General features: G+C 43.9%; 1 protein-coding gene across 1 annotated transcript; it reads right to left on the bottom strand.

Annotated features, from left to right (window-relative positions):
* Positions 1–5,017: 5,017 nt before the first annotated feature.
* On the bottom strand, positions 5,018–17,438 carry NPM1 (nucleophosmin 1). The gene is made up of 11 exons (XM_063413544.1): positions 17,281–17,438; positions 16,518–16,597; positions 13,569–13,688; positions 12,706–12,799; positions 11,933–12,036; positions 11,432–11,493; positions 10,932–10,986; positions 9,693–9,782; positions 8,761–8,862; positions 6,339–6,413; positions 5,018–5,365 (listed from the first exon to the last, which is right to left on the bottom strand). Exons 1-11 carry the CDS (start codon positions 17,342–17,344, stop codon positions 5,327–5,329), a joined length of 885 nt encoding a protein of 294 aa, XP_063269614.1. The 5' UTR covers positions 17,345–17,438; the 3' UTR covers positions 5,018–5,326.
* Positions 17,439–20,063: the final 2,625 nt, after the last annotated feature.

The raw sequence follows: 20,063 nt of genomic DNA, 5'->3' as shown, positions 1-20,063 counted from the left end.
AAGACTGGAGGAGAAACTGAAAAGGATCAGAAGACTGAAAAGTCTGAAGAGCAGTGGAGGACTAAGCAAGGAAAAGTTTGTGGCAAGATGTGGAGTTGGAAAGAACTATTTGGAACCATAAAGCTAGAGGGAACAAGTAGAAGCATCTCTCCTAATTCAAGACCCTAAAAATCAAGTCAAGATCCCTGAATCTCCCTGTCCTGTGCTCTCTGGAGATAACAGGGACTGGCTGGGTCCTGCACTGTAGTGGTGCCATGACATATCCTTAGCTACAGCCATTTAGTTAAAATCTATTTTCCATGTAGAAAATTGGAAGGAAAGGCTTGAAAGTATGGGAAAAATATTTAAGGAACAGGGAAGAATGTCCTAAGTACCAGAGGTGGCCTTATTATTAAACTGAAAGCTTTACACATTAGCTGTAGCAGTGCACTGTTGTTGGTGTCCTCACACACATTTATACCCAGGGAACAGCTTTACATCACTCCAAGCAGTGCCCAGATAACATTCATGGCCTCAAAATAGCACGATAAGGGCTGCTAGGAACCTTTCATCAAGGACATTCCTGGGAAAATAGTACAATTACAAGCTTTGGGACAAATATAAGGAGTAGTGAGAAAAGTTTCATGAACAGATACAGATAAAGGTGGCTGCAGTGATGAAATGCCAAATACCTCAGCAACTACAATACAACTTCAACTCTCTTTGCAATTATTATTCATCCAAAAAAAAAAAAACACAAAAAAAATCAAAAAAAAAAAAAAAAAAATCAAAAAAATTAATCTAAAACCTAAGGCTTAATTTTAAAACAGGCAAGAGAACTATTTTCTCTTAAATACCATAAGTAATAGAATTGGATGGGGCTCAGCAGGCTTCAGGCTCAGCAATTGGTTGAGTAAGTCCCTGAGAAGGGACTGCAGGACCCTTCTAACAAAATTGCCTTCAATTAAACCAGAGTGTTTCTAGTACCAGCATAAACTAATCACTTGTGGTGAATCAGGTGCATTAACTCTGAGTGGCCTAGCTCTGTTCCCTCTGTCACTTGCAGTTCAAGTAGGGTGGCAGCCACGCCCTTGTCCTGGAGAAGGCTCTGGGCAGCAGCACAGGGCAATGGCACAGCCAGTTCAGTGTGGGTGGGCACTGTCAGAGGTGCCCTGCTGAGCATCTCTCCCAGGGCCTTTGCTTTTCCCATTCTCCCTTTCGATCCTTGGCCACCTTTTCCCCACTTCTTTTATTCATTGCCCTTTCTTGCTTGTTTTCTCCCAGGATCCTTTTCCCATAGAGGCTCTTATAGCTTGGTCAGGGAGAGGTGACAGAAGTGGTGGAAAGAGAGAAGAAAGTTTTTCAAAAAGGATAAGAGCAAAAGTCATCTTCATACAGCTGGACACAGCATACATCCTAATCAACATTTGATATATTTGATTGATTTATTTGGTCCCAATTAGGCACTGTTTAAAACCCATTAACGTAGGACAATCCAAAGGCCAGCCACTAGAGAGCTGATTTTACACAACACAGAATTGCTCCCAAAAGTGTCCATGCAGGTAAACCAGCAAGCAGCCAGCAGGGTTTTCCTGTGCTACCTGAAAATGGGAGGACAATTCAGGCCCCTTCAGGCACACCTGCAAGTCCAGCATCACTTCTCCTTGTACCCCATGACACATGCTCAGCTCTCCTTGTTCACAATGAGAACCAGGCTCAGACAAAGCAATCCTTAATAAATACCAGATCACAAAACCTCCAAACCCCACTCAACACAACTGATTGCACTTGCTGCTGCTTGCCAGAACCTACTGCCCACTAGCCAAGGGCAGGAATAAAGGTGCTGGGCTCCATCCAACACTGAGCTCCAAACCACCCCATTCTTTTGCAGCTTTTTCTGACATTTCTGAGTAGGATCCAGTCTTTAACGCCCTTTTGGGAAAACAGCAAGGAGAATAAGGATCTAGGTGCTGGTTCTACAGAGGGGGAAGGAAAAGTTGAGAGAGTTTGGCTGCTAGTCAGTAATGGCACACGCAAAAGAGACAGGACATGGTTTGGGGTATCTGGGTAGGAGCATGAACTTAGCCCCTGAGGGACCGTCTGGGTGGCAAGGAGCCCAGAACCACCACCCATCCTGGCCCTGTTTTCCATTACCTCAGCCCACACACACTCCCACCCTCCTGCCAGCCATGCTCTAGTTGCTTCTCTCCAAAGGCTGCAACAGTTGCTGAGCACAGGCAAAATAAGAGCCTCGCCTTCATCACAAGCCCCTGGACTCTGAAAAGCCACTCTGGCCTATTTGCTGGATCATAGGAGCAAGCAGAACCCCAGGACAGACCTAAGGCAGCCACAAGCACTTCTCTTGAACACCCCTAGGAATAAGGCACAGACAGGATGGTGTCCTTCTGTTATCACCTTCTGTTATCACTGCAGAAGACTGCAGTGAAATGCCAACAGAGACTTGTAGACAAAGTAGATCCGTAAGGAGCAGCTCCTATCAGCAGCCAACCCTGCATGGTTGCACACACCCCCTCAACTGGGTGGTCTTCCCTTTGTCCCACACAGGGTGACACCAGTTCCCTGCACACTGTAAGGAATGAAACACTCACAGACGGAAATGACACATGAAAACAGCCATGACGGGTTCTGCAACAGGAAAGGCAGCAGTAGGGGAAATTCACATCCAAAGGAAAGGCGAAGGCACCACTACCTGGAGAGGCATTTCACCACCCTGTAAAGGAAGTTGTTTTCCCATCAGTGTGAGGAAGTATCAGTGCATTTGGCTGTGGAGCTCCATGCTCTGAGATAAGCCATCCTCAAGGACCAGCTTCACACAGAGACTTAGAACCCTCAACACAGCTATCAAAACACTCCAGCTTTGTTGCCATCATTACCATTGCAAGAACATGTTTCAGCTCTGCAGAAAGTCAAGAGCAGTACTTCAACAACCCACATCTGGCATTTGTCTTCTCTTTTCAATAGGTATTTTCACATCTGAGCTTTTTTTTTAAATCAACCTTTGAGGCTCCATTCAAAGTGAAAGAACTGGCAGCTGCATGTGAATATCCAGGAGGATACAGCTGCATCCAGTCATCAAATGGCCAGTCCCAAAAGGAACAAGGGTTTAGAGACATGACCAACACAACAGCAAAGTTAGGGACAAGGCCCTACAGCCAGAAGGGGGGCAGTGACCACCCCTCACTACTCCATAAACTGGCAGAAAACAGTGGGGGACCTAACCAAGGCCAAGGGAAGTTATTTTTATGCCATGAGGGTGCCTCAAAGATGCCCCATGAGGTTCAACAGCAGCCTGACAACAACTTGACCTAGATTACACTTTAGCAGCAGTGCAGCCATGATTTCACTCAGAGCTGCCCATACAGGCTTCACCTTCCCCCTCCAATGCTTGTGCTGAGTGCAGCTGCACCCCAGAGCTGCTTTGGTCAGTCACCTACAGACAGACAACACCCTAGCTTTTCTCGAAACTTTTAATAATCAGAATATTTTACTGCCTAGAAAGTCTCTTTCTGAAATTACTGTACAATTTTCACTTCTTTCAGCCAAAATTGAGGGCAATTTTGCTTAAATAAGCCTGTCTGTGCCATTAGCCCTGTTTCACCAGGGAAATCTGCTCTCACTTGTACATATGACATCATCTATTGACATAACCCCACCAAAACAGGCATTTCAAACCCTTATACTCTGCCATTTCACATGCTGCAATTATACTCAAGCTTAAACAAATCTTTGACACAAGACTTGCACCGTTTTGCTTCTCTAACATGCACTTCACTTGGCTTTGTTTTCCCAGAAAGAACTATTTGTTTCTGGAGACTTGCTCTGCTTTCCATTGCACCCAGCATCTCAACTATAGGAACTAAGGATTTTATAATGGCAAACATAAAAAAATAAATTCAGTGGCAATTTTACTGATCAAATTGCACATCCTACCAATACATCTTGTATAGAATGCTCAGAACAGACCCCATGCCCAACCAGCACAACCCAGTGTTCACATGTCCTGCAAAGCCACCTGCTGCAGGACTAAAGTGTCCAAGTGGGGAAAACCTCAACTTGCTTTACTCAGGGGGTTCCCTGTTGTGAGAACACAAATCAGTTGCGTTAATTCTCAAACACAGCAAGGATTAAAGCAGAGTTTAATAGTTACCACACAACTGTTTGTTTTCTGAGTATTTTTTCAGATTCCATCCTGTTGCTGCAGTTACTGGACACAGGCTGGAACAGTCAAGCGTTGGAAATGACACAGCACTGAGACAGGAGACTTGAGGAGTCTCAACAAGGAGTCTCATCCATACTTCCCTTCACCTAAAAGCCCTTACAGCCTTTGATGTTTTTATTTCATGTAACAAGAATGGCCCAAAATTTTAACTCTGACTCTTAGCATCATGTGTAGGCCAGAGGACCTGAGAGGACGTCCTGCTCATTTAAGCTTTTATATTTTCTGGAGATTAGTCTCAGCATTCCCAGGAATTTATCCACAGGCTCTGGACTCAATGAGCTCTCCAGGCACACCCTACAGCATTCAAGCTAATTCTTCTCTCCACAAAACCCTCACAGGAGTCATTATCAGAGGCAGCCTCAGACTGTGCAGCTCCTCAGAGGATCAGCACAGCCAGCAAATCCCAAATCAAAAGTATTGCATTTTACAAGCGGAGTTCCAGGCCCTCTAAACCCAGTAATTAAGAGAGAAACCATAAACCAAAGCCAATGAAGCAGGTCAGAAACTGAGATGCAGGAAGGGCTGTTTTAGGCAATTATGTAATTAGTGGTCACTTTCAGACAATAAAGCCCTGCTTGCCACTCCTGCCTTCTCACCAATCATCTGCTCAGCAGCTCTAAAGCTCATGAAAGTGGAGTTGTTTTCGAAGCTGACAACACACAAGGATAGTTTATGTGTACTTGGTAAAGAGAAGTAGCTAAAATACTGAAAGGTAGTTCCTCAGAGAACTTTAAAGCCCCATTATCTCTGGGTTCTGTATGCTGACTCCCCCCCATGCATAAAAAAAAGAAACAATAGTACTTTATTAAAATACTAAATTTTATTTTTTTCCACATACATTTAGTCTCCCCACTGTTTCCATTTGTCTGACCACCACCATGCCTTATCAAAACATTCCATACATACTTTAAATGAAGCTGAGGGTGGAGTTCCATCTTTAAAAACTAAACAGGCATTTTGGACAACACATTCTTGGCAAGGTAATCTGGATGACATTTATCAGACACAGGAGGGAAAGCTCTTTCAGCATTTGTAAAAAGAACAGCCAAATAATGGTTACAGAAATAAGACTGCAGATTTTAACGAACTGTTTAAACTTTTCTTTTCTTACAGAGTCTGTCTCCACTGCCAGAGAGCTTGAATGACCTGGAAGTGTACACAAAAAGTTAGAAACTGAAATCCATTTTTTAGAATTATTTTTTAGTTTACTATCTCTGCTTATTCCTTAAAATACTGACATTAAATTAAAACAGAAGTACATTCCTTTCAGAGAAAATCAAGTGATGACACTAGGTCCCTCTGCTAGCAGACTGTTATTCATACTAGGTCAAAATAGTAAGACTTCAGTTAAGGTAAAAGAATGGGTGTGGACCAGTGGGGCAGACATTGGCTGAACTCTGCCTACCCTGGCTAATGCCACAGCAGCTCCAGTAGCTGAGGCCCTTTGCTTTTTAACACTCCTTCAGGAACATGTAAATTTGTCCATCAGACAAGTTTACTACTTTACTTTGAACAACTGAGGGAAGCAGGAAAGCATAAGCAATTCTGTCACTGAAAAAAAAAAAACCCTCGAAGGAATTTTGATAGGGAAATTTAAGACACATTTTCAGCTTAGTCTGTGTTAAGTACTAACTACTTCAGAAACTTGCTTCCTGATGCCACCTTTTGGCTTGTGCTCTTTTAAGAGCTCACTTAATTCTGGGACGGAATGTAGCAAGAATGCCACAATCTCCATCACAACAGCCCCCCCTCCCAGACACCCTCCCCAACAAAAGGCTGAACACCAGACTGGCCTAGGTGGCCAAACTCAGCAGCAAGGGAAACCACAGCTTATTTCCTTAGCCAATATAGTGCCAAAAGGAAAATTCTGTGGCTTTAGTAAGCAAGAGATAATTCACCAACCATATAAAAGCTGGAAAAATGTAATAAAATATTAGCCTTCCCATCCTAGCCAACTAAACCCTTAAAACCATTCCCATATATTTAATCTGAAGTATTGTTTGTGGTTTGTAACCCTTTGAAACAGTCCAAAGCTTATAAAGATTAAGAAGTGGGAAAGAATCCCTAAGTCAGGCTATAAAAGTTTCTGGACTTTATTGGCTCTGATGAATTCAGTTACCTTCTGGTCCTCCGTCCTGAAGCAATTCTTAACGTAGTTGGCAAATTTGGGCTCCAGCTTAGGAAGGGTAGTACCCTATTTGGAAAAAAAAAAACAAGCTTTAGGGTCTGCAGGTCATTTAATGCTTCCAATAAATAACCTTTGAAGCTGAAACCCTTTGCAACACATGAGAAATTCGAACTCACCTTGCCAAATTCCCACACTGATCTGCTTTAAACCATTTTAGAAAGTTTGTTTTTCTACCAAGGCCAGGTATTTCTCACAGGAATAGCTACACACTGAATTGCTGTCCAAGACTCTGCTGAAGAGCACAACAGCGTTCACCACTTAAAATCACCTTGTTTGTAGTCAACAGCCCTGTGCTACTCAGGTAAACTAGAACGAACTCCATATTTATGGACTCTTACTGCAACACACAACCTGAGACCACCCTGCACAGAAGGTTTTCAACTTCAGCTCTCTAAAGCAAAACATGAACTGACCTCCACCTATCCTTTAAAACTCACTAATACACTACTTCTATTAATTTAAGCAACTGTTCTAGAAAAATTTCCTTGTAATTCCTGGAAATGCCTTTGCACATTCTCAAATGTACAAGGCAGATTCAGTTAATAATTCATAGATATAGGCATATCATCTTGTCTCCCAGTATCTCCAGGGAAAATAATACAGCATGCTATTTTAGGAGACACGGATTTCCTTTCACATGTCCCAAGAGAGATACTTTCCTATTTCTCAGGTGAATCAGTTGAAATATCCCACGGCAATTAGGACAGCACACTTAGCTGCTACTTAACACACTGCACAAGACAACAAAAAGGAAACAGCAATACAAGGAATATTTCAAACTGCAATACTGCAACCAAAAAGCCTGGATTTGGCCTTTGTTTTACCTCATGTTTTTCTCTTAGCATCCTGACACCTACTTAATTCAAGAGTTTTGCTGATTCTAGTATGGGATTTTTTAAAAGCTGTTACTTGCTGGCTGTCAGCTGGAGTCCTGTGTACACAGAATGCAGATTCCACTGCCCTTACTAAGGGATTCTCCAGCACCATCTTGATAAAATACTACATTAAACTCCCTAATACAGTGCTTAGACAGCATTCCCTAGTAGAAACACTCTTCAGCACCAGATTATTTATTTTAAACCTCTTTTTGCCTGTTACCTGCTGTGTGCCTCCCTCTGCAGGGACGTATCTACTGTGAGCAGCTCAGCCACTTGTGCTCACACACTGCAAAAGCAACACTAATCACAGCTCCTTTAGTCATCCCAAACACCACAGGACTATCCAGGGGTTATTGTGACCCACCAGGATGGACCTATCCATCGTGTCAGGCTCACAGTCCAGTGCTGTGCATTTCCATCCTCATCACAGCCTGTCATTGCTAACTCTGCATCCACCCAGTATCAAAACACTTCTGATCTTATTTTGCATTCTTGGAACAAAGCAGCCTCAAAACACTAATGATCTCAGCAGAAGATGATCCTAATTCTTTAGGTGACCTTCGTTTGCCATTGTGTGGGGTTAAAAAGTATTATCTTGAACTAAAAAAACCTATCAGCAAACCAACGTTTCCTAGCAGCTGCATCAGGACTTCTAAGGCAGCCATGTACATCCACGGCCAGGCCCTCACTCCCATCTGCTCCAAGCACAGGGGTAACTCAGAACACAGCCCTTGCACTGTGCACTTCAATCCTGCTACACCCAACCAGCCTACAACTGGATTTTTATTTTATACTTAAATAGCAGCTAAGAATATTACTGACATGCGTGACCACCAAGTGCGGTCAAAACTGGTAACATCCAGAGCAAATGACTGCCTGACACCTTCAAAGGGTAAAGCATCCACTGAAGGGAGACTCAGCCCCAGATCCCTCCAGAAAGCAAATGCTCTCAGGTCTGCAGCAGTGCACCAACTCATATCACAAGCACCTATCTCCCTCTTCTGGAAGTTACTGAGCCTTACAAGCATCGGGATACTGCTCCAAGACTAAGGCATTCCAAGCATGTGTGGAACTTACTCCACTTTGCTTTAGTAACCTGAAGTGTATATGCACTATTGAAGTCATCTTTACAATAAATATTACCTAAGGGGTTTTGTGGGTTGGTGGGTTTGTTTTGTTTTTTGGGGGATTTTTGTAAGTTTGTTTTTGTTTTAATTTTGAACAGAGACAGTTTACCAAGAAATACGAAATTGCTAATCAGTACTATTGGAGAAATACACAAAATGTATTGTTTCTCACGAGTACAAGAGGCTTATTTTCCACAAATGTTTTCATTTCTTGGAGCTTGAACATCAACATACAGATAGTAACAGCACAGCAATCAACAGCATCCTAAGCATCTCTTAACACATCTAATTCTTCTCATCTGCTTAACTGTAAAAGTAAGGCTGAGAAACCTTTTCCCAAAAACTCACCTTATCTATAGATGCTTGCATTTTTGCTTTTATCTCCTCTAATGACGGAGGGACTTTTGGTGTTTTTGGAGTTAGGGTTTTATCCTTCTTCGAATCTGGAGTCTGAAATTATTAATTTCATTAGTAACTTGCACACAAAGCTACAGAAAAGATAAACTTTATAAAACTAGCTATCATACTGATAGTCCACAGCTTTCAGAGTTACAAAACCCAAATTCCTGCCCCCCACACATTCCTTGGAAGAATGATAAAGAACTATTTTCAAATCTGAACTTATTATAATTATGGTTAGCATAGCTGGTATCTTACCCTTCTGGGCAGGTGCCTCCACAGCCTTTTTAATCGAAATGAAACCAAAAATAGCCAAAATATTTAGTGATTCAGAGTTTACTCCGCATCTGCAGCTAGATTAGGTCATGCTTTAAAAAGGCACACCTGGCAGTGCTCAGAATGCTGTCCTGCCACGCACCCCATGCTCATTTCTGTATGAACCTTCCTGACGTCATGTCTGAGTACGTGTAGCAAGGAAGCAGGACACAATTACACAGCTTTAACAAGGAAACTGCCAAGCCTGCAGTGGGTCATGGTCACTACAGCTCTTTGGCAGCAGCAGCCTCCAGTGGAAACACACTTGGCAGTCACCTCTTGCACAAGGCGCTGCATAAAAACAATACATTTAGTCCTTCAAACCAAAGAATTACCAATATTCCCAAGGGACAGTAAGTCTGGTTTTGACTGCTGTAGACACATATTGATCATTGAGGAGTTTCACAGAGAACATGAAGCAGTGAACAGTATCATCACCATGGCTCCATAGTAAGATTTAAAAACCTAACTTTAATGTTAGTGTGCTGTTTGAAATTACCATTAGCCAAGAAAACTAGCTTCCCCACTAGGATAAGCCATTGTTTTACTCAGTTGTTTTCACTCACTTTTGATTTAGATGCTGGTGTGGATGGCTTAGAGTCTTTTCCATTCTGCTTTGCCTTCTGCATGTTTTTTCCTGCAACCTCACGAACAGGCTGAAAAGCAAGCATACAAGTTAATTTGTCAAATGAACTGCAAATAAACTCAAGATAGCATGTTACAGAAACCTGAAGGAAAAGCTCTTGGTGCACCACAGTCACACACTGAAGAATAAATTCTGTTCTGATACCAAACAACTATGTGGGACTGCCACTGTATTTTCCTTAAATAGATCACCTTTCCTTTTATATCTAACAAGCAGTCTTTGAGGGCAAGATACTGCTTGCAGATTAATTCCTGGTGGCACTGCAGTTCCATGACCTCATTCAGTGCTATCTTTTTATTGTAACACAACCATTACCTCATTTTGCATTTTATCTAGAAATATAGTCTGGGATGTGCACAGGGCATGATACTGCACACGTATCTAAGACATCGAGTCTAAAATTCCTACAAAAATCAAGGGACCATTTTGTTCAGTCACCCTAGATAGATCACACCAAATGGCAGGAATCTGCAGTTCAGGCTGTCTTTACCAGGCCATTGTGCACTATCACCTATGGATATTCGGTAGGGACAGAGCAGCACATGGTGAAGCATAAAATTAAAACATCAGTTTTTAAACAGCAGGTGAGAACATAAGCATTCAAGCAGAAGTATTTAAGTGTGTGAACAAGAAAATGCCTCCCTGCTCCTAGTGCAGCTGCCCTGCTGTGCGTTCATTGCACCACCAGATGGCCTTCAAGGGCCGATGGACCGGCACCTCCAGGCACTTCCCTGTCATTGCTCACTCTGCATCCACCCTGTAACTGCAGTGAACCCTTCAAGAGGCTCACACATCTACAACTTTCTGTAGCTGAAATTGCTGGCAAGTCTTCTCCACAGCATGCAGGACTGGAACTGCTAAGCACAACCCCCTTTGAGCAAGATCTCATTTGCTGCCCAGAAGCCATCCAGGTCCACACCAGTCTGCATTCCTGTGCTGCTAAGATCCAGTCACCCCTTTACAGCCAAGGAAATAAAATATGGATTGGATGGATGCACATTCACACTGAAGTGTTCTCACATCCTATTACAATTTCTTTACACAGACTGAGCTAAACCTAAGCCATTCCCCACTCACACATTCCAGAGAGCTGTGCTAACTCATTGATTTAAAGGACTACCTGCCCAATTATTGTCATATCACAGTATTAGCAACTTACTTTCTTTATTGGCGCTTTAATTTCTTCCTCATCATCCTCCAAGTCATCCTCATCACTACATTTAGAAGGAAAGTCACTCATCACAACCAAAGTTTCACATTAGGAATTTATCTTTCCCCTCCCTCCCAATAAAATGTTTTATTCATGAAAGAATCTTTCCAAGTTTAGTTAATACATTAACACATGGCTAAATGCTAGGGCAAGTGCTACCTTTAAAGCAGTTAAATGCATTCCCTCCTCCTCAATACTGAAGGGATATATCCTACAGACTTCTACTGCTATTACTACTATTAGAATTTAATGAGTAGCAGGAAGCCCAGTATTACATATCTGAAGAATCTCAATTTAGACAGCATTGTAGAGATACACAAGGCAAGGATGCTTCTTCCCTAGCCACAAGACAGCAATTTTTTCACTTAGCATCCAGTTACATCACACAATTCATGTTCTAAAAGTTATGCCTGTATTTTAAAACACATTATCAAAACAAGAATACATACTCTTCATCATCATCCTCGTCTTCATCATCGTCCTCGTCTTCTTCTGCTAATTTTGGTTTTTTCTTTAAAAAATAAAGTCAGTTAAGTGTTGACACCATTTTGTGGTAATAAAGAACAACAGCTATCCACAACAACTGTGGTGTAAAACCCAGGAAGTTACAGCTGCTAAGTGCAGAGTCACTGCATATGCTCTGACCACACCAACCTTTTCTCTGCAGTACAGCACTTTAATGAGCATTTTAACTCCTGCAGTACACTGGTATGTACACCAGAACCTGCAGTTACTGTAGGGGACAGAATTTCTACAAAAGTAGCCATTACATCTACGCCATCAGCAAAACTTTGGGGACCTTCTGCACCTTATTACACTTCTGCAATTTAGTACAAAATAATCCCTTCTCACTTATAAAAGCAAGGCATCTAACTGCTTCCACCTAGAGACAGCACTAATACCAAACTAAAAGAGAATGCAGTGAACAAAGTGACTGCAAGTCCATATACCTGTGGTGTTTTAGCTCCTCCTCCACTTGCTGGTCTCTTTGTTGATGCATTAACAATTTTTGTATCATCTTCCTCCTCATCTGATTCTGGTTCTTCTTCTAATGCTGATAACGCAAAGGCAAAGTGTAAAGGCCTCACTTAACAATATAAAGCAAGACTGCTAGTAAGAAACAGAGAATCACCCACAACTGAGTAGGTCTGGTCTGGCTGAGGTGCTGAATTGTTAGTAGAGAGCTTCCCACTAGTGACCTAACCTCTGACTAGGAGGTTTTCCAGCTGACTGAAGCAGACACTACTACAGGGAAATCCAAACCGTGAACAACCACCCCACACAGTGCTTGGAGCACACTACAGACCATAAAAAGTCAAAAATAATGTTTTCTCCATTCCTAAGGAGACACATTTGAAAACCAGTAGAGAGTTAAAAGACAATTCTCCAAAGGAGAAGGCTAGTCTAAGTTAAGAATAGAACTGTTTCATGTGCAGTCTTCTCACATTCAGTTGATAAACAGAAAGCCTACAGTGGGACACCAACATCCACTTCTACAAGGACAAATTAGAACTGAAATTGCAAGGCTGATAAATGCTCCTTATCCATACAAAGTGGCAAGCAAAAGCATGCAAGCACTCATTCCTCTGAACTTCTGCCCTACAGCCACTTCATGCCTTTAGGATTCAGAGGGTCAGTACCAGCAAAAGCACTGCCTGAGACACCAGCTGCATGTCCCTTCTGCTGGTGCTGCCAGGACATAGCAGTGACCACACATACGTACCAACAAGGTGTTGACCGCTGATGTAAACAGGTCCTGAACCACATTTCAACCTCAGCACCACTGGTGGAGTGATCTCAAAGCCGCCCAGTGAAACCTGTGGGACAAAGTATTGGTGTTTAATTGAATATTCCAGGCAAAGTGTACTGTACTGAACAGGCACTCCACAGAAGTGGAAACGGCATCAACAGCTGGAGACTCCATGGCTAACACAGTCACTCCAGACTGAGTATTCTGCAAGTGTTGAAGAGTCAACTCAGGGTCAATAAGCCAACAACAGGGGTTTACTACACTTGTTGTTGCTTATCCCAGTTAAAGCACACAAAGGCCAGACTAACACATATTTGTTTCTACTCCATCTGGCAGCAATGTCTATTTGAATATTATCCATCCCACCTGCCCAAGCACCATGTAGTTCACTATCAGCAAGTGAGTCAAATTACATTCGAGACAGTAGAAATTACAACAGGGTGTCCTTAAATCAATAGAGTAGTAATCATTTTCAGAGTTGCCAAAGAGCTGGGGACCTGCAGAAAAAATAGTTCTCATCCCATGTTTAAAGAAAGCAACACAACCTAAAGATGCATCTGCTTGCATATGCCTAGACTTGTATGTATGTAGACACCATGCATAATTACTGTAACTTAAAAAATGCGAAATTTGAACAAGTCAATTATCTCCAGATGTCTCAGGTAACTGTACTAGGCACAAAAAAGATGTTTGTATTTACTACCAGTGTAGTTCTGTTTCACTTCTCTGAACATAATGTTCAGTTTCACTAAAATTCAGCTGACCCAAGCCATTTTTAACTTTTTTCTCACTAGAGACCAACTTTACAGTAGATTTTCCCAAGTTTCTGCACTTACTGTAGGCTGCACTGACATTTTCAGAGATGCCAGTACTACTTTAGTAGGGTTGCCTTCATAGTCCAGTGCTTCTGCTTCTACAATGTGTAGTTCATCTTTGGCTCCAGCTCCTAAAGTAACCTGTGAAGTCAAGAACAGAGCAGTCTGAGCATTTTCCCAAATATTTTAAAATATCCTCAACACCATTCACTGTTCTGTATCAAGTAACACTGAAATTTGCACTTCTAACTATGAATAATTCCATCAGAGTTCATCCCAAGCTGATACCCTTTTTTCAAAACACTGAAACTTCCAAGGTGCACCTCCAGGCATGTTTTGACGACAGTGAAATCAGGTCACTTGCAGCCAGATCACTGCACTGTAAAGAGGCAGTGGAAAGTTCAGTCAGCTCTACAGCCGGTCCAAGGAAAGAAGTACCAACTCACCTCCTCTACAGTTACAGCCTACAGCTTTCCTCTTCCTGCCACATTTCATCTGCAAATTGCTTCCCTTTACCACACTATGCACCTTCTGCACACTTGACATTCACTGAGGACCCAAGTCTAACAGCAACTTAATTGAATACTGTAATTTATGCACACGACTTTTGGTGCAATTTACCACGGACTGAGAACTGCTGTCCCACGGCATTTTAAACCAAAGTGTCTGGATCCTTTACTCTGAGTTGAGATTCCAGCACTTTCTGAAAAGTCAAAACTCATAGCTGCAAGGAGGCAAGTGAGTGACAGACAGTGCTCAGGCCTGAAATTCCAGTTCACTGAACCTTAAGCCTCTTAGACAGGACTACAGGCAGAAGATGTAAAAACCAAGAATCCCCTGTACTCCAACTATTCCCAACAGCAGTGCACAAGGCTGTGTTTCCTTTCCTAAAGTGCATACTAAGAAAGCTTTCCAACCCCCAGAGGAGACGTGGGTGTGAACACTTCAGGCAGAGGCACAAAAGTTTGTGTTCTCCAGGAGCTGAGCTTTAAGGAGGCTGCAATGGTCCAGACTTAGACTGAAGGCTGGGAAACAGAATACTGAATTCACAACTTCTTGCGAATTTTGTTATTAGCACTTTAAAGATGTGAAATTGCAGCTTTGATCTCACCTCCCAAATGTTTTGTCAACAACACCGAATTGGTTCGGCTAGTGAGACAAAAGTTTTAGAGCATGCCCTGTCATTTGCCCCATTTCGGCACTAAAGCACTTACTTTTCATTTATTTCCAATGTGTTTGGCAAGCATCTGTGCTTAAATTTCTACGCTGAAGGAATGCACACTGAATAGGTGATGAAGCAGTGATCATCCCTGTTCTTAGCTGTCACAAGTAAGATATTTACAGAAACTCATGGCACTTCTACTTCCTGCATCCATCCTCCTTTTTTCCCTTTTACCCTCTTTTCTCCTGATCTTGCTTTTTTCTCATGCCCAAGTCCACCATCACACTTGTATTTTAACAGGCATTGTCTTTACTCATCTGGGCTTTTATCAGGAACACGGATCAGCCCCCAGGTATTTGCAGCCTTTACACCTTCCTTTTTAAAAAGTCCTTCCTCTACTTAACAAGGTCTTTTTTGTTTGCAACCATGTCCCAGATTTTTCAAGTCTTCAAGTCTCTTAAACATCTCCTAGTTTGTCCTTTGGTATCTTAATCCCATTTCTCCTGTGCATCATCCTTTTTTACTCTATGAGAAGAGGTTAATTACATAAGTCTTCATTCCCCCAACAAAAAAGTAGTGGTGTGGATTGATCTGCTTCATCCCTCACAGTGCACAACATCAGAAGAGGTGCTACAGGTAATTTTGAAAAACTAAATAGAAAAGGGACTCTGAGTAAAACAATACAATTTAAGTATCACTAATTTTATCTGCAGAGCATTCAGACAGAACTCTGCATGTCGACTTGCCCTATACAGTACTGTTATATTCTTTCATCAAAAGTAATTGTAATTTAAAACAAACTACTCATTGTCAAGTCCAGGCTGTATTTTCACAATATACATGGATGGAAAACACATGACTTGCATAACTAACACAGAAGTGTTTAAGTAACACAATCAAGTGTTTGGAGATCATTATTATGCAAGTGACCTCTAAGAAGCAATTCTGCTGTAGGAATTAGTCTACAGTTTTAAGACAGTCTCGCTTCCAGGCATCAAAGCATTTCCTTGCATTTAAATAAACACAGCAATAAACAATAGAAATGCTACAATTCTTTAATTTCCTGTGTGTTAAAGTGGGCCATATTATTGTTCTGCTACTCAAAAAACCATGGTTAGTCCAGAACAAAAGCATTGAAATATTATGTCTGACTTGTGTGGGACCAGAATGCTCCAAGGACATATCCAAGAACTCTCCAAGAGTCTTGTTAGATGAATTATCTGAATGAAAGATGAGGTTTCCCAGTTACATCCCTGGAGAGGGCAAACCAAGGACAATAAATCAAAACATAAACCTTCTGCCCTCTTATTTGGATTTACTTATTATCTGCTTCTGGGAAAGAAAAAGAACTGGAGTTATGTTTGGGAAGACACTGAAACGGTTTTCAAAATCAAGTTCTAGTAGTCTACAAGAGTGTGCCTATGTATGACTCTTAGAAATTTATCCTTCCCTCTCTGCTCCTGTAGCATCTGCACTATTTGCATTAGGGATGCCTGAATGTATAGTCTGGCATTTAATTCCATTTAGTATATATTTATGAACCCACTGTAAGTTTTTAAATTTTTTTCCAGCTTCGCATTTGCTTGCTGTCAACAATGAAGCATCAGTGCAGAAACTTTCTCAATACAGAAAATAGCTGAAATTAAAGAATGTGCTCTACTGCCAATAAGAGATGGTTATTTTTAACAGATTTACATAACAACTATCACTATAATTATGACTAGAGAAATAAATGATGTGTTAAAAAACTCAGGTCTCACAGCACACCACATTTAAAATGCAAACTGTAAAAACCAAACACTACTTGCCGTTCTCAGAGACAACTGATGTTCATTTTCTTCATCATCTACTTTAAACTGAAACTCCTTATCCGCTTTAAGCTCGCAGCCTGTAAGAAGACAATTTAATTATAAGCCTTCTGTTTTACTTAATATACAAGTATTTGTTTAACAGTTATTTCGCAGCTTGCTGCTTCCCGGTCTCCTACTTGCAGAGAACTAGCGGCACTCCGGGCACTCAGGGAGCGGAACACGTGGGGGGACGAAAACCCCAGGCGAGCGCGCGGCCTGCTCCCGATCACGCAGCTCCCCGTTCAAGCCCAGCCGCTTTCAGACCATCCCCGCCCAGCGTTCCCCGCAGTGCCCAGGGCGATGGCACCTCCGTAACCGCCCGCCGTGGGCGGCCGGGCCTGCCCCGGGGCGATGGGCACCAAGGCGCGGGCGGCGGCGCGGTGCTCCACGTGCTCCGCGTCCGGCCGCGTCGCCACGTGCTCCGCGGGCGCTCCCGACGCGCCGCGTCCTTAGGAACGGCCGGAGACACAGGGAACAAAGCGCGGAACAAAGCGGGACGGGCCCCGCCACGTGCGAGCCGCACGCCGCGTGGGGAGGGCGCGGGAATGGCCGCTGCGCGCCCCCGGCCGCGCCAGAGCCCCCGGCCCTTCCCCCGCGCGCAGGGGGCGGCGCGACGCCAGCACAGGCCGCGGCCCCGCACGGCGCTCGGCCCCGGGGCCTGCGGATGCGACGAGGCCAGTGGGCCCCGGGAGAGTGTGGCCGCGGGCGCGGCGAGCGTTACCGAAGAGGAAGGTCTGCGGGCGCAGAGGGCCCATGCTCTCTATGTCCATGGTGCTGTCCTCCATTGCGGGGCTGAAGCGCGACTGACTGGAGCTGCTGCGCTGCGGGCGGACGCGCACTAAAGAAAGCCCCGTGCCCGCCCACTCGCTGATATAGCCTCGCGTTCTCGCGAGAGCCGCGCTCCGGGTCCGCCCCTCGGCCTCGCGCACGGCCCCTGCGCACGCGCGCACGCGGACGGTGTTCGCGCGCGGGGCCGGGAGGGCCGCCAGGGGGCGTCGCGGGGCCCGGGCCGTGTGAGGGGTGTGGGCCCCGCCCAGGCCCGGCAGCGCCGCCGTGGAGCCGGGGCTGCCCGGGGCCGCGGGCATGGGAGCGTTCCGGTGCAGGGCCACACCACAACTGGGGCAAAGCCATGGCCGGGAACCGTAGCCTTCCTCTGCACGGCCGCGCCACGCGTGGGGACACCGTTGGGGGAGGGCCGCCACAGCCCTTCGGCCTGGCACAGAGCTTGCAGCCGCACCAGTCCCCGCGGCTCCGCTGGCCGGGGCGCCCTGCTGCAGTGCAACGTGCTCTCCTCACTGTGTGCCGGGAGCTGGTTGCTGCTGTCATCTTTGACAAAAATAAAGAACGAAAGCAGCTCCTTTCATGTGCATTACCTGCTAGGAGTTCCCATCTCGAGTTACCGCTCCCTGTGCCACTGGCTCTGAAGGCCAGGGGCAAAAACAGTGTGGGAGCTTCCTCTTCACCTGGTGTGATGGGGGCAAACCACTTTTTAATGTGAATTAGCACACGGGGAAGTCTGTCACAAGAAAGTTAAAAGTCACACGGTTATTTTTTGCTTAGAGCTACCAGCCCTTGAAAGACTTGTTTGCCTCTGCAGTTGGAGCCATCACTGGCCCTGGGCCGGGCTCACCATCCACACGTTCCAGGCCATCGTGTCCGGAGGCTATTCTGCACAAGTCAGGTCCCTTGTGTGCTAATCTCACACTTACCTGAACACTTTGCAAAAATAAAAGTATATAGGCTCTTGGTGCTCTTATCTCTCCACTGATTTGAAATGTGTAACTTGTAGTTGTGTTACCTTCATTCACATTCATAAAGGAACAACATAAAATGATGCTGCTGAAAATGAGACAAACTGAAGTGATAAATAACTGACACAGAAACTTACCCTGTCAAAGATTCCCCTTCCTCACTCTTCCATGGAGCTGGCCCCTTAGCAAACAGCAAATACAGTTCCACAGGATACACATGCAGCTTAGTTTTGAGTGTAAAGTCTCCTCTTTGAAAAATGCAATTCACTTTCCAAATCAGAGATTACCTGAGCGATGGTTTCACCAGGATATCATCCCCTATAATTCTATTAACATTAGGGCAGTTTGTCCACTGAGTTGTTTCAGGTGGATTGCCACAGGCTGACTAAAATTCAGTGACAGTTAAATTGTGTGTGAAAACCAGGTACAGGGATAAATCGGAGTGCAGCTTTGCATATGAGTGTGGGCAGATACTGTGTGATTTATTCCCCTTAAAAACCTCACAAGGAACCAGAGAACAAACTGGTTTTTTCATTTTCTAACATTTTGTTTGGTTAATTTCTAATTATCTTTACAAAGTAATTACTGCTGAGGGTGGCCCTTAGGGTAGGAAGCCCATAGTGGAAGAGTGATAGAAGTCTTCTATGGAGAAGATACACACAGGGATCTGTGGAGCAGCAGAGGCAGAAATCCCACCAAGAGCAGTGGCTGGTGTCCCTGGCAGAGAGAGAGGCATCATTACCTGATCCGACATCTCAGCCTTAGGAGCTGTGCAGATGCAGATGAAGCATTTGTTCGGTTTGGCTTGAAAATGGGAGCTAGTATCAAAATTTCAAATGAAGTTATGGCATGACCCAGATGTCAGACTGGAGCTAGAAGGTAAATCCTACACAGTAGTAGTGGAGGGAGTGAATTACAATTACCTAGTGCAATGCCAACAGGAGGACATGGCTGCTGGTCAAACCCACCCAAACCCCTGCCCCCAGGGCACCAAGCAGCCCACAAACTGCAGCTCCAGAAGTCCACCCCAGTCTGCTGGAGGGAACAGTGCAACCACAGCATGTTCTCCTGCGTGCAGAGTCACTTTTAATTCAATTACAGTCTTCTATTATGGAGGAAATAAATGTAGGAGGAAATAAAAGGACAGACTCAGAGAAGCAAAACAGGGGTAGGAAGTAGGAGATATATGCTTACTGCATCTCGTTTGGCTCCGTAGGGCTTTGGAAGGGCTGTCATATATCATGACATTTATTATTTCTGCTGTGGTACTAGGACAAGAAGTCCATTACAATATCGATCATTTTACTTTGCTCAGCTCTGTGCTGTGTATTACTCGGCAAAGCAGAAAAGGCTTACAGGTGATTTAGAAACAGCTGTACAGGGACAGCTAGGGAAAAATCGGAGTTTCCCTTAATGGAATTCTCTTTTTAATGAGCTTTTACAAAACTTAGGAAATTGTATTTTAAGCATGGTTAAAACCACAGCACAGTTGTAATCAAGCAATCAGAAGCTACAGAGAGAGTAAAGGTTTCCTATGCAATCTTAATTTACACAGTGACACAATTAAATAATCTTCAACTGCCCTGCCCTATGGCTTTCACATAACTTTTCTACCAGGCTTCTCCTCCCTTCACTAGTCAACAGTTTCTGTCCCAGTGAACTAAGGGCTAAAATCTAACTGGCATCAAAACAGACTTCTTGATCTCAAAAAGAGATCACTTGCCCACCAGAAAATCAAAATATTTCACTTTAG

This window comes from Prinia subflava, chromosome 16 (genome assembly GCF_021018805.1).
Source record: "Prinia subflava isolate CZ2003 ecotype Zambia chromosome 16, Cam_Psub_1.2, whole genome shotgun sequence".
NCBI classification, from domain to species: domain Eukaryota; kingdom Metazoa; phylum Chordata; class Aves; order Passeriformes; family Cisticolidae; genus Prinia; species Prinia subflava.
This window is presented reverse-complemented; position numbering and strand designations above follow the sequence as displayed.

Bases quoted from the DNA above. Each gene is read 5' to 3' on its own strand.
- NPM1 (XM_063413544.1), bottom strand. From the start codon at position 17,344: ATGGAGGACAGCACCATGGACATAGAGAGCATGGGCCCTCTGCGCCCG. The intron at 12,800-13,568 runs GTAAGTGCAGAA...TTTGTCCCACAG, and splicing joins AAATGTCAGTGCAGCCTACA to GTTTCACTGGGCGGCTTTGA. The intron at 5,366-6,338 runs GTAACTGAATTC...GTACACTTCCAG, and splicing joins TCAGGACGGAGGACCAGAAG to GTCATTCAAGCTCTCTGGCA.